The sequence below is a fragment of the Microtus oregoni genome, unplaced genomic scaffold (genome assembly GCF_018167655.1).
Source record: "Microtus oregoni isolate MIOR12 unplaced genomic scaffold, Mior012 000000F_ref0000247, whole genome shotgun sequence".
In the NCBI taxonomy this organism is placed as follows: Eukaryota; Metazoa; Chordata; class Mammalia; order Rodentia; family Cricetidae; genus Microtus; species Microtus oregoni.
The window spans coordinates 31439041-31451579 of NW_024543059.1; the positions used below are offsets into that span (position 1 = coordinate 31439041).

Here is a 12539-nt window from a genome sequence, read left to right on the forward strand (position 1 = left end):
ATACTGGTAGATTTCTGTGTGGTTAATGTGTATGCTTGCAGTAATGGTCACATGTGGCTTACACGGGATGGCTCAGTATCGATACCTCCAGGCAGTATGGATGTGAATGTCTTTTTGAATTTTCCCAGGACTGACTTTGGTGTTGGTGTCCCTACCTTCTAAAACTGCTTTCCTTCCTTGGACTTTGAGTACTGCTAAGAACCACATCTTCTCTTTGCTTGCTCAGGTCCTTCTATAACTAAATGAACATCACTGCTCACTGATGTTTTCCTTGCTTGTCCATTGTTTATGACTTTAGTTATCTTCTAAATAACAACAAGGCACACCATAGCTATGGTTTGGTTCCCACAGGAGAGCACTCCTGTCTCAAGGAGGGACTGTGAACTTGGAGTACATTTTATAAAACTAAAGCCCTAGCCAGGAAGTACTGTGCCAGAGATTTTCGGTTTTCCTTGTGCCCTCAGGCCTTCCCAGTATTGCCCTTCAGTTGCCCGGATCAAAGCTATCTTCCTCACCACTCTGCCTGCAGGTTCTCTGTGTCCTTGGCACTGCTGCCTGGCTCAGATTCCAAAGCTTATCACTGCGCCACCACAGGCCACAGCACCTATGCATTACCTTGGCCTATTGTCCCTTTTTCTTAGAAAATTCACTGGGAATGCTGCATCCATTAGAACCCCACCCCGCCCACACTCCACACACACATACACACCTCCCTTCCCTTCTCTTGCAGCTGCTCCTGTCTATCTCCTGCCACCGATAGCCCAGGGACCTCTCTTTGTAAAAGGCCAGGAGTAAACTCTGAATCGCTGGATCCAGGAGTCAAGACCAGCTGTTCAACTTCATGGACCCAGTAGCTACAGTGAGCCAAGAAAACTGCATCCCCTTTCCTACAGAGCTCTCTCCTCTTGGCCTCTAAAAGACTGTTTTCTTTAGGTTCTAGCTGCTGGATGCATTCTTGCTTACTCAATTATTTTGAAGAAAGGGTTGTGCTGCGTAGCTGGAAGCTCAGATCTTCTCGCTTTAACCTCTAAGTGCTGCTGTGTCCGGCTATGCTCTTCTGTTTCTTCCTCTCCTCTGCCCCTTTCAGTTTTGTCCCTACTCTCCCCCTCCTAAGCTAATAGTCCCATAACGTCCAAGGGCACAATCGATGGGCCTCTTCCCACCCTTACCATGCTCAGCTTCTGTCTGTTCTCATGCCCAGCAGCTTTTAAATCATGATGCAGCCCAGCTCTTCTCTGGACTCCAGCCCCATGTTCAAAGGCCTGCCCAGCTACTTGGATAGGGCGTGGTTTCTCCAAGGGCTTACGGCTTACAAAGCCATAGCTACACACACACACACACACACACACACACACACACACACACACACGCATCTTCTTCTGCTCTCTTCCCCAACTCATTAATAAGAGGATGAGTGGATGGTGTATCCTTAACCATTCATCTTCCCTTCACGCGTACGTCATCCCATCAATACATCTCACTGATCAAAACACACCCTTCTTCCTACAAACGCTTACCCCAGACCTCGCTCAACTCTACTCAGTCCGCACTCACAGGGTGTGACACGGAGGTCACGCCATCCCTTCCTCTAAACAGGAACGTGCTCGCTCAAGGCTCCTCAGTGAGGTCACCTGGCACAGCCGTCTCTAGTCTCAGATACCCAGCTGGCTACAGTAGGAGGGTCACATGGCACCAGAAGGTAAAACTGGAGAAGGCTGGAGCTCAGTTGGTAGAGGGCTTGACCAGCCTGCCCAGAGCCATGGGTTCGCAGCCTAGGGCTGCGCACTTCAGGCATGGTGACACACACTGGAATCTCCCGAGTCAGAGGAGTACAAGTCTGTTCTTGGTTTCACCGACAGTTTATGACTAACCTGGGATATATGAGATCCTTTCTCAAAAAAATAAAAAAATAAATAATACAAAAAAACCAATGACAAACACATAGTAAGAAACTCCACTCTGCTCTTTGGCCCACAGACACCCTCACAGTAAAGTTATCCGACTCCCTAGATCCTCCGGATCTAATCCAGTCCTCTCCCTTATAGTGTGACTGTGCTTCCCGTGGACCAGTCTACCTCTGATGCCAGGCTAGCCGCTGGGCGTTCCCAGTCTCCTCAAGGGACCGCTGCTGTGGTACCCTGTACTCATCCCTGTTTCCCACACCAGCTTGGTCTTCTCCACCATTATGCTGTTCCTAACCCCCCCCCCCACTTCCTCCAGTCCTGCAGTCTCAGTTCCTTACTGCGCCTGTACTGTCATCCATCCGAATAACTCTTTCAGTAGTCGGCATGACATCGCCCTGGCTGGTTTGTTACCTGTCTTTTCACATCTGGACACACCCTCACGGAAGCCTGGTTCCATTCCGGCTCTTGAGTAACCAGCAAAGATGGCTTCCACCATACTCAAGCAAGCAAGACTGCATGGGTATGACCCCGGATGTGGTCTTCATTGTACGCAGGCTTTACCCAGGCACATAGATTATCCTCTGGACCCCCTAACCCCATGAATAGAGTGTCTTAATGCACAGACACACACCTGGATCGGCTAAAGCATTTTGCACAGGGTTGATGAATGCATCAGTCTTGTGATGATGAATCAATTATTACTCCCAGGTACGAGATTCAGAGACTGAGCTGCAGGCTGGCTAAGGAACTTCTGACCTCAGAGGATAAGTCAAAAGAGAGATAAAAGCTGGACCCGCCATCCAAAAGACTAGTGATCTTGGGATAGAAGCAAACTGGATGTGAACTGATGGGTCAATTCGTTTTTAAGCCAAAAACCACTGGCTTATGTTTTGCTGACATTTCGGTTCTGTCTGTTTTTGAAACAGCTCTGAAACAGGGCGACGTTGGAGCTTTTCTGTTCCTTCCCTGTGGTCCTTCACTTTGCATTAGGCTCCAGAAACCTCACATCATAGTGGATGTGGCCTGGGCTGCTCAGGAGTGGCCCAATTCATCTTCTAGACTAGGATGCTCTTTTGTTTCTAGCGCATAGGTTCCCTGTCCTGCTGTCTTCTTTTCTGTGGTTCCTTTGTAAAGGGAACAGTAGCCCTCCGTAAGGCAAGAAGTGATTCTACCCCTTTTATCCTGAAACACTGGGCACGATTTCCCAAGTTCTAAAGCCTTGGCTCTTCTTATGCACCCCGTGAGGACTCGGTGAAAATTAAACACCCTGTTTTAACAGCAGCATTCTGAAAATTCGGGCAATGCACCCCATAGGCCTCTTGGTAAATCTTGTTGCTATGGCAGTGAGATAAGATATCTTTTTGCTTTTAATTATAATACTTCCCTTTGAATTCCATACCAATTAAAATGTGTGTTTTGTGCCACTGACTCTTCATAAAAACCCAAGTACCCCAAATCTCCCCCTTCCTTGATCCCCGCTAGTGACTCTTGCTGGCACTTGGGGACAGCCTGCTTAGAAGAGCCATGCTCCATGCCGTCCCTCTAAGCGCTGCTCACTGAGCACTGGTATGTCGAATGTCTGGGAACATAGTCTATATCTTTTAAAATAACGTTAGAGACAGCTCCATCACCCTGATGAGACGCGAACCCTCTGTCCTATGCGGGACCACCCTCCTCATCTAAGCTGTTCCTCTCTGCAGTCTCCATACAGAACCATCAGATTGACCCTGCCCCTGCTAAATGCTGCACTCTGCCGTGCTTTCCCAGCTATTCTATGGACCGTGTGTCCTGGGCCTCAGGAACCTGCATCTCTGGAGAGGGACGCACTTGTTATCTAAGGGCATTCAAGACAACTTCCCGCCTCAGGAGACATGGCGAGTGCAGGCAAGATCCAGACATGCTCACTGCTGCAGCGAGGAGAGGCATCTATCCTAGCGTGTTGGAAAGGAGGATGAAAAGATTCCTCTTTATGGAACCAAAGGCCAGGTTGTCACATGTATTCACAGGGAAAGAAAAGACCTTTCTTCATGTTAAAAAGACCCCGCTTTTCACTGTCAATTAAAAATATCGTTTTCCAACAGAGGAATCTTAGATGGCTGAAAGACACTTAAGGAAATGCTCAACATCCTTAGTCATCAGAGAAATGCAAATCAAAACAACTCTGAGATTCCATCTTACACCTGTAAGAATGGCCAAGATCAAAAACACTGATGACAACTTATGCTGGAGAGGTTGTGGGGTAAAGGGAACACTTCCACCTTGCTGGTGGGAATGCAAGCTGGTACAACCCCTTTGGATGTCAGTGTGGCGATTTCTCAGAAAATTAAAAAACAACCTTCCTCGAGACCCAGTAATACCACTTTTGGGTATATATCCAATTGCACCACAGGACATGTGCTCAAGTATGTTCATAGCAGCATTGTTTGTCATACAGAACCTGGAAACAACCTAAATGCCCCTTGACTGAAGAATAGATAAAGAAGATGTGGTTCATTTACACAGCAGAAAAAAGATAACAGCATCTTGAAATTTGCAGGCAAATGGATGGAGCTAGAAGTCATCATTTTGAGTGAGGTAAAACAGACACAGAAAGACAATTATCCCATGTACTCACTCATAAGTGGTTTTTAAACATAAAGCAAAGAAAGCCAGCCCACAAATCACAATCCCAGAGAACTTAGACAACAATGAGGACCCTAAGAGAGACATAAATGGATCCAATCTACATGGGAAGCAGAAAAAGACAAGATCGCCTGAGTAAATTGGGAGTATGGGGACCTTGGGAGAGGGCCAAACCAGGATGGGAGCAGAGGAAAATGTAGAGCTCAATAAAAATCAATTAAAAAATATCATTTCCAACATCTGTTTGAATTGAAGCTCCCACGTAAAAATTTAAGACATATTTCCCCTTGCTCTATGTCGATACCAGTAAATGAATGAAATCTGACATTACCATACTGGACTGAAACTCTTCAAATGTGTTTTGAAACTGTTACTAGCCTGTCAAGTCTAACAAAGTATGGTTTTTAAATGCTGACAAATTAATTCCAGTTTAAACTTAATGTGATATACTTGGGCAGCACTTTGATCCCATCCTGTGTCAGTACTAATTGTCTGCAGTGTGTGATTTAGACAACCGGTTTCATTAAAATAACTGGAATGGCTTAAATAGCTTCACGCGTCTGACTGGGTCGGGGCAGCAGCTGACTATAAGGCCCTGGCTTAGTTCTATGCTTGACTCACGCCCTGTTTTGTAACTCATCACCGATAGTAAAATTACAAAACGATTGAAAATGAGCTAAATTTAGAAAGACACGTGGAGAAAGACAAATAGTCCTCATGATATTTCCAAAGCAGGTTCGCATTAACGGCCTTACGTAATCACCAAATATGCTTTCCTCCTCGCACATATATCCTCTGTTGTCGAACGCACGGAGTTTTACAAATGTGATGTGTCTGCTTGCACGAGTACAGAACCGTCCATGGTGCCTCTCTCCTCATTCTCCCCTGCCTGCTTCTGCATAGATCTCCTCACCCCTGCCAGCTCACAAGTCTCCTGGGCGAATTTAGGAGCATCGGTAATTCTCTGATCCAAGTCACAATCCAACTAAGATCTTTACAACTTCCCCTTTTCAACCGCCTTTGAACCTTAATCTCAGAAATCCCTTCTTTGGTGGGAGGAGGAGGTAAGGAGATTGTATTCAAACCGTTCCCTTCCCCAGTCTCAGAGTGCAGAAAACCCTTCCAAAGCCCCAAATGCATGCTCCATTCCATGTTCAGACCCCCCGAGCATCTCGATTGCTTGGACAGATTGCAAACTCGCAGTCAGAGAAAGGAGCACAGAAGAGAAGAGAGCAGAAGGGCACAGGGCAGCGCAGTGTGGGGGGGTCCCAGCAGGTGTAGGCTGAGTAGATACTCAGCCACCCCACCTTGCCAGCGGCAGCGTGGGGCTAATGACACCGACCTCAGGATTGGCTGAAAACACTGGGGATATGGGTGCTTTGCCTTGTAGTAGTTATTAGCCTGTCAAGATTTAAAGTCGGGGAAACTTTACGGAACTGGTAGGGTTTCAACACAATGGTTCTGACATAGAATTAATCTGTAAGTCAGCAGAACCTCGTCTGAGAAGGAGTAAGTGGGGCTTGATATGTCTTCCAGTGTGTTCTGGGTACGCCATATGCTGCTTGCCCACTCCCCCACTCCATCTAAAGAAGCCGAGCATTCGCTCACAGCCCCTGCTGTGCCAGTCCACTCCCAGGGGTGTGTAAGACATCACTCACGGCCCCTGCTGTGTAAGTCCACTCCCAGGGGTGTGTAAAACATCACTCATGGCCCCTGCTGTGTATGTCCACTCCCATGGGGGTGTATAAAACATCACTCACGGCCCCTGCTGTGTATGTCCACTCCCATGGGGGTGTATAAAACATCACTCACAGGGATATCTTCTCATGGAAATAAGTTCAAATGCTTCAACTTACAAACCAAGCATGTTCTACACAAGAGAATGGATACCTGGAAGATCAGGAGTAATGTAAATGCCCCCAGGTTGGGAAGTAGCTACTGGCGGCCCATTCATACACTGCTACACTACCTGTCAATTTTGAAATCACATAGCCAAAAGAATTTGCAAGAGCAGAAGCTTAGGGCCAAAGACTAAAAAAGAGTTGAACGTCCAGTGTGACCCTAGACACACACAAATATGCACAGGGCAAGCAGTGTTAGGAACCAAAATGGGAAGGGTGATGACATGGGATCTGGGAATTTAGGGCACCCTTTTTAAAATAAACCTAGCTGCATCTCACGTAGTTTTTGCAGTTTGTAGGTATTATTTTATGGTAGACTATAAAACAATTAAAACCTTCATATCTAAAAATTAATATCATCTCCAACAGTTAGTGTTTCTGAAAAAATTGAGGGGTAGTCTCAGACTTAATCTGCATTTCCTTCCGGAGACTTATAAGCCCATCTATAATTCACAGAAGACCTTAGCAAGCCACAGAATTAAATAAGAAACTAGCTACACACATACACATACCTTCCTACTTCTGTCTTGCATCTACCAGAGAGAGTGATAGCTTCCTGCCTGATTTGATTCATAATCGTAATTATTGTGCCAAATCCTATAAACTTATGTTCCCAATATAGCACAGCACAGCATGGGCAGAAGTTCTAAGATATCACTCAGTAATGCATAGAACATCAGAAAAATAAGCCAGCTATTTCAACGTATGAATTTGCACCGGTTCATGTTCATTGGGATTTCATTCACACGCACCTTCCATTCAGCAGACACACAATTTATAGGATTTCACAAAGAACTTGCAAAGGAAAAATCTCTCCCACAGTAGATGGAAAATCAAAGGGCTGGAAGGGTTGGGGGAGTAGGTTTTGTCAGTATGAGCAAGGCAAGAATGTCATCCAGTAAATACGGACTACCACATCTTTCCTGGTGTGTCTTTTGACTCATGGCAAGTACAACCTGTTAGACAGAGTGTGTGTCGCTCGGTTTAAGAAGCAAAGTCGCTAAACATTTGACCCGTAAAAACGGATTCCAGAGTGCATTCTGCATGTGTGTAAATCGTAAACAGACAGCGGATGCAGAGGACTGCTCAATAGCCTGCAAAGACACCACTTTTCCTGGCATGTAAGGATGTCATTGCTGAAGAATGACGTTTCCTGCCTGTGTTCTGGACACCCTCTGCTCTTCTGTCCCTTCCCGTTTGAGCAGAGGGAGAGAGAGGGAGAACAAAAAGAGATGGCGAGAGGGAAGAGACAGAGACACAATTAGAAATGTAGAGGGGACAGAGGTAGAGATGAGAACAAGCGAGATGAGAGATGGACAGGAGGAAACAAGAGGAGGAGAGGAGAAGAGAGGAGGGATGAGAGGACCAATTAAGACTTCCTCAGATGCTGGGAATACATCTTATCTTACCCTGGCCACAAGTGTGAGCCCTCATTGAAATATTTTTCCCAGCAGAGTGGGCCTGTGAACCCCCACCAAGCAGCTTGTACCCTCTAGCAGTACTAATGGAAACGGATGGTTGTGAGCTGCGGTCCTTCTAACTAGCTCAAGTGCTCCCTTGGGAATGAACAGTGGTAAACAGGAAACCAAGCAGCACTCGCTGTCCAGTGGGACCACTTCAACTTGCAATCCTTTTGATTAGCCAGGACAATTTAGGGCAGGGAGGGACATAGGAGAGAAGAAGAACACTGACTGCCTCCTAATGGCTTGCATTTGGAACACTGAGTATTACTAGTGTGCTAGGGAAAGGATAGTGTTGGGACAGAGACACTAACGGCCCAAATGAAGAGGCCAGTGGAAACGGCATCGCCAGCGTCTCGGAGGTGAGCCAGGTGTAGTCTCTGATCTCTGCGCTTGGCTCAGCCAAGACTATTTTGGATCTCTTTCCATGCCACATGCACAGCATTAGCCTGGCTTTAAAAAAAAAAAAGCAAAATCAGCAGCCTAATGGCCACGAGGAGGGAATCAGTGTGTTACACACTTGTCTAACAGCATCAGACGTCCTTAATGCCCATGAACTTCTGAATCTCTTCCAACCTGAGCGGGAGGAGACAGCTTCCCTCAAGCCGTCTTCTGCTTCCGCTTGCAAAAACCTCTTTTCTCCTGTCTAACTCATCTCAGAGACCCTGCACCAGGAGCAGCGTTGTTTGGAAAGAAAGCATGGGTCAGGACACATTCAGCACAACTGAAGGATGGATGCAGGATTGCAGAGGTGGCAAGCCAAGACAGTCCTGCCCTATGCTAAAGGGGCTCACAATGGCCCAGGACCCCAAGACCATACAGTGAAATTACAGGGGAGAACTTACCCAAAGTGACTGGATAAGGCCATGGAAACACAGAAGACAAGGAGGGTTTTGGTCATGATAAATCTAGACACCATGCCATTGTCCATTCCCAGTACGAATAATAGTTGGAGCAGATGAATTTGGAAGAAAAACTGTTCTTTCCTCCAACTTGATCTTGAAGCTGAAAACACACAAAGGGGAAACGCACATGAACGCGGACGTCCCTGCCACTCCAGTGGGTCCCAGCATGCTGCTGCCACAGAGACGCTGACAAAGCCTGGAACCTGGTCCTTGTCACCACCAGACTGGGCCGGCGGTTTGTACCACTTTTCTGTGGGCAGCAAGACGGTGTGAAAAGGTGACAGTACAGGTTTTTGATTCAGTTTTACAGAATGCACAGTTGATAGACTCGTTGCATCCCTCAAATACTGTTGTACTTTTTTAGCACTGTCTAAATGACCCAATTATTAACATAGGACTCAAAGTTATTTGGCAACTGCATTTTGTATCTATCAAATCCACAAGTGAGATAAATTTACCTTTCTGAAATATTTGTCACACGTTCAAAGCCAGCAAGCTGATTCTTGTTCTGCAAGGTGCTGAAAGTGTGTGGGAAGAGGGGGAAAGGCATACGTCAGAAACACATCTTCTAGAGGAGCGCCACGGTAGACCTGTCTGTGAGGGTCGGACTTTCTGGCTTGGCATCTTGCCCCAGGACTGTATGACTTAGAATCATGACACTTGGCAAATATCTCTCTGTTATTATCTGTGCTCTGGTTAGTGCAGTGGAAATCCAAGCAAGCACTGCTCCCGGGCCAGCAACAACCTTAGAGAAGGCACATCTATCTCAGCATGCGCATAACGCAAATAGGTGCTCAACGTACACCATCAAGCCAGAGTTCCAAAAGAAACATCTTTCCAGGGAGACCCCCTAAAGTCCAGAACTAGAAAGCACACAACAGGTACTTCCATCTCGGAGGAGAAGGCCCTCTGAGCCTCCAGTCAAGAACAGAAAAGGCTGACATGCTGTGGTCGCCTGGGCGCATCCTGGGGCTCGGGAATCTAGGCGGCGAGCACGCGGCGCCGCATGCGGGAAACCCAGGCGAGCCTTCTGCCGCCCCTCAGCCCCCGACTTCCCGATCCCCACAGCTAGGCTGCTCTCCCGGGCGCACCCTCACCCCATCGCGGTGCGAGCTCACCAGGGCTGGCGCACAGCGCAGGTGGGCGAGGGGGTAACACTGCGGAGCCGCAGCCTCCGACACCCCGCACCTGCCGCTCCGCAGCGCCGCCGGACACCTCCGGTGGACCGGCCCTCGGGCTGGCGCCTAGCCCTCCGGACCTCCTTAGCCCCGGACAGGGTCGGCTGAGCGCTCGCCAGGCAGCGCCTTCCTCCTCTGCTGCGCGCGGTGCAGTGGCGGCGCAGCCAGAGCCGGCCTCGAGCAGCCCGCGCGACAGGCGCGCGACACCAAGTGGGGCCCGCGCCCACCGCGCGCCCCTGCTCTCGGGCGGGAGCGGCTTTAAGAGGCGGGGGAGCTCGGCGAGCGTGGCAGGTAGCGGCTACCCGGTGTCCACCCTGAACCTCGAGGCGCTGCGCCCGGAGCCCCGTCCAGCCGCGCCACCGGGTCCCCTGCACTGCCCTCCGTGCCTGTGGCCTCCGCAGTCTCCAGGCAAAGTTTGCGCTGTGGGCTCGCCAGCGCCCAGCTGCTCTACGATCGTCCCGGCCCCGAGCCCAGGGCGCCGGCCACCGTGGTCGCCTCTGCTCCTTACCCTGCGCGCGGGCCCCGGCTGATGAGCCGTCGGCGAGGGCGCATCCTGCTTCTCCGCCGCCCGCTGTTTCTGCGGCGGGCGCGGCAGGCCAGTGCGGAATCACCGCCCCATGCTGCCGGCGCGAACTCGCCCTGAGCTCGGCGCCGAGGGGACCCGGAGCCCCGCGCTCCCGCCGCCGCCCTGCGGCTCTGCTCCACGCCGCGCCCGAGGCCGCGCGCTGCCCCGCTGCAGATTCCCCAGCGTCCCCGGCGGACTCGCGCTCGCTCTCACCTCTCCAGAGCGCCACATGTCGTGTCTGGGTTTGGGGAACGTCCCTTTGCCGAGGTGCCCGGTAGAGGCCGCCAGACTCTCACCAAATGCCTGGCCCCCACTAAGCTTAGGGGGAGGGCATGGGGGCCGCTGTTTTGGGGGATGAACCATGTTTCTGCTGAAGTTTCTTGTGGGCCTTAGAAGCCCACAAGGTTTTGTTTCCCTCTGGAATAAATAACCACTGGTCACCTTTTAGGCGGGTGGGGGGTACGGCTGTGTGAAGTGACAGCGGCGTCTGTAATCTAGGCGGATGCTAGGCCTGCTTATGTCAGGTAGGGTAAACAGCATCTCCTATTCTTCCTCAGTCCTCAGTAGCCCCCTTGGGTTTGTTTACCCAGCCATTCTTTTGGGGGAAGAAACGGACATAATAGCACCCTTTTTATTTAATTCACGGAGAATAATTCATTCACTGCTGGATCTGGTAAAAAAAAAAAAAAACCTTTTCACAACAGCAGGACATGTTTAGGGTTTTGCTGAAGACTTGTTCCCGGATAAACTAGGGGATGGTAAATACAGAGGCATGTTATGGGGTCATAGATCTAAAAGTAGGTCACAGGCGGGGACAGGCTTTCAGGTGACCCTCTGCGGCCAGGAAGAAAGACATTGCCTTCTCAGCAGAGACACGTTGTTGATTAACATGATTGGTGTCTGCCCATTGTCGGTAGCACAGTTTCCGCAAGGCACGGACAGCCCATACTAACTACCTCTGGGCAGAAGGAGACCCTTTCAAACATTACGAAAGGTGAATGCCAAGGCAGCTCTCCCCTTGGCGACAGCGTGTTTCCCCTGGAGGTGAGCAAGGGCTTTTAATGCTTGCTGAGCTGTGCAGTAAGCTCCGAGTTCCATCCTCTACACTGTGTAACCGCCACCTGACTGGCATATGCATGTAATTCCAGAACCCAAGAGGCAGAAGCAGAAGACTAAGGTTGTTCTTCACTACACCGAGGGTCCCAGGCCAGCCTGGGAAACACGAGACGCTGCCTTTTAAAAATTAAAGACCAGAAAAAGACTGAGAGTAAAGCCCCGGGGTTTGTTCCCATGCCCCATAGTTTGTGGACACAGAGTAGTGACTTCTAAGAGGGATAAGGAGAAGCAGCAAATCTCTCCCTCTTTGCTGGAACCTTCCGTAGTAGTGCTGAGCATAAGACTCTCCCCCAGTCTCCAGTTACGTTAGAGAGGTTACTGTTCAAATCTGAGCTACCTGATGGCACTTTTATACATTACAGAAATTCTGGGTTTCCCCAAGCCAGAAACTGTAAAATTATTTCAGAAACAGTATGTTATGCCTTTCCATGTGTGTAATTAGTTTCCTTGACTAACTGTTACCCACAAGCTTGAATAACTCTGGCGCAAGAGGCTCTTTATGAAATAGAAGCAAGATGCTCCTTCTAGCGGCTTTTCTAACATGGATAAATTGAACACAGCGTTTTCTCCATTTGTTGAGTTCTTGGAAGATGTGTCACTACGATAAAGTCTCTTGAGAATTCTGTGGTTAAGATTCTGAATGTCCCCGGAAGGCTCGGGTTGCAGAGTTCTGGTCAGTGAGGCTAATGGAGAAGGGGTGGACTGTGAAAGGTTCATGAGTCATTGCAAGTGCACCCTTAAAGGGAACTGGAGGAGCCGACCTCTTCTCTTGCTCTTTGCCCCTGATGGGCACCTTCCTAAACCCTACCACGGAGAACTAGAGAGCCACAGACTCAAAGGCAATGGTACCAAAATCTCCAGGACTCTGCCCACGTACATGAACCTTTC

At 49.2% G+C, this 12539-nt stretch overlaps 1 protein-coding gene across 6 annotated transcripts in view; it reads right to left on the bottom strand.

The window, feature by feature from the left end:
• Gabra5 (gamma-aminobutyric acid type A receptor subunit alpha5) overlaps positions 1–10793 on the bottom strand; it is an 88390-nt gene extending 77597 nt beyond the window's left edge. The window contains exons 1-3 of one of the 6 annotated variants that reach the window (XM_041655531.1): positions 10479–10742; positions 9251–9310; positions 8733–8892 (exon numbers count right to left, since the gene is read on the bottom strand). In XM_041655531.1, coding sequence (XP_041511465.1) covers positions 8733–8818 — 86 coding nt within the window. In that variant the 5' untranslated portion in view covers positions 8819–8892; positions 9251–9310; positions 10479–10742. The other 5 variants (XM_041655540.1, XM_041655512.1, XM_041655550.1 and 2 more) reach the window with 5 other exon arrangements.
• Positions 10794–12539: the final 1746 nt, after the last annotated feature.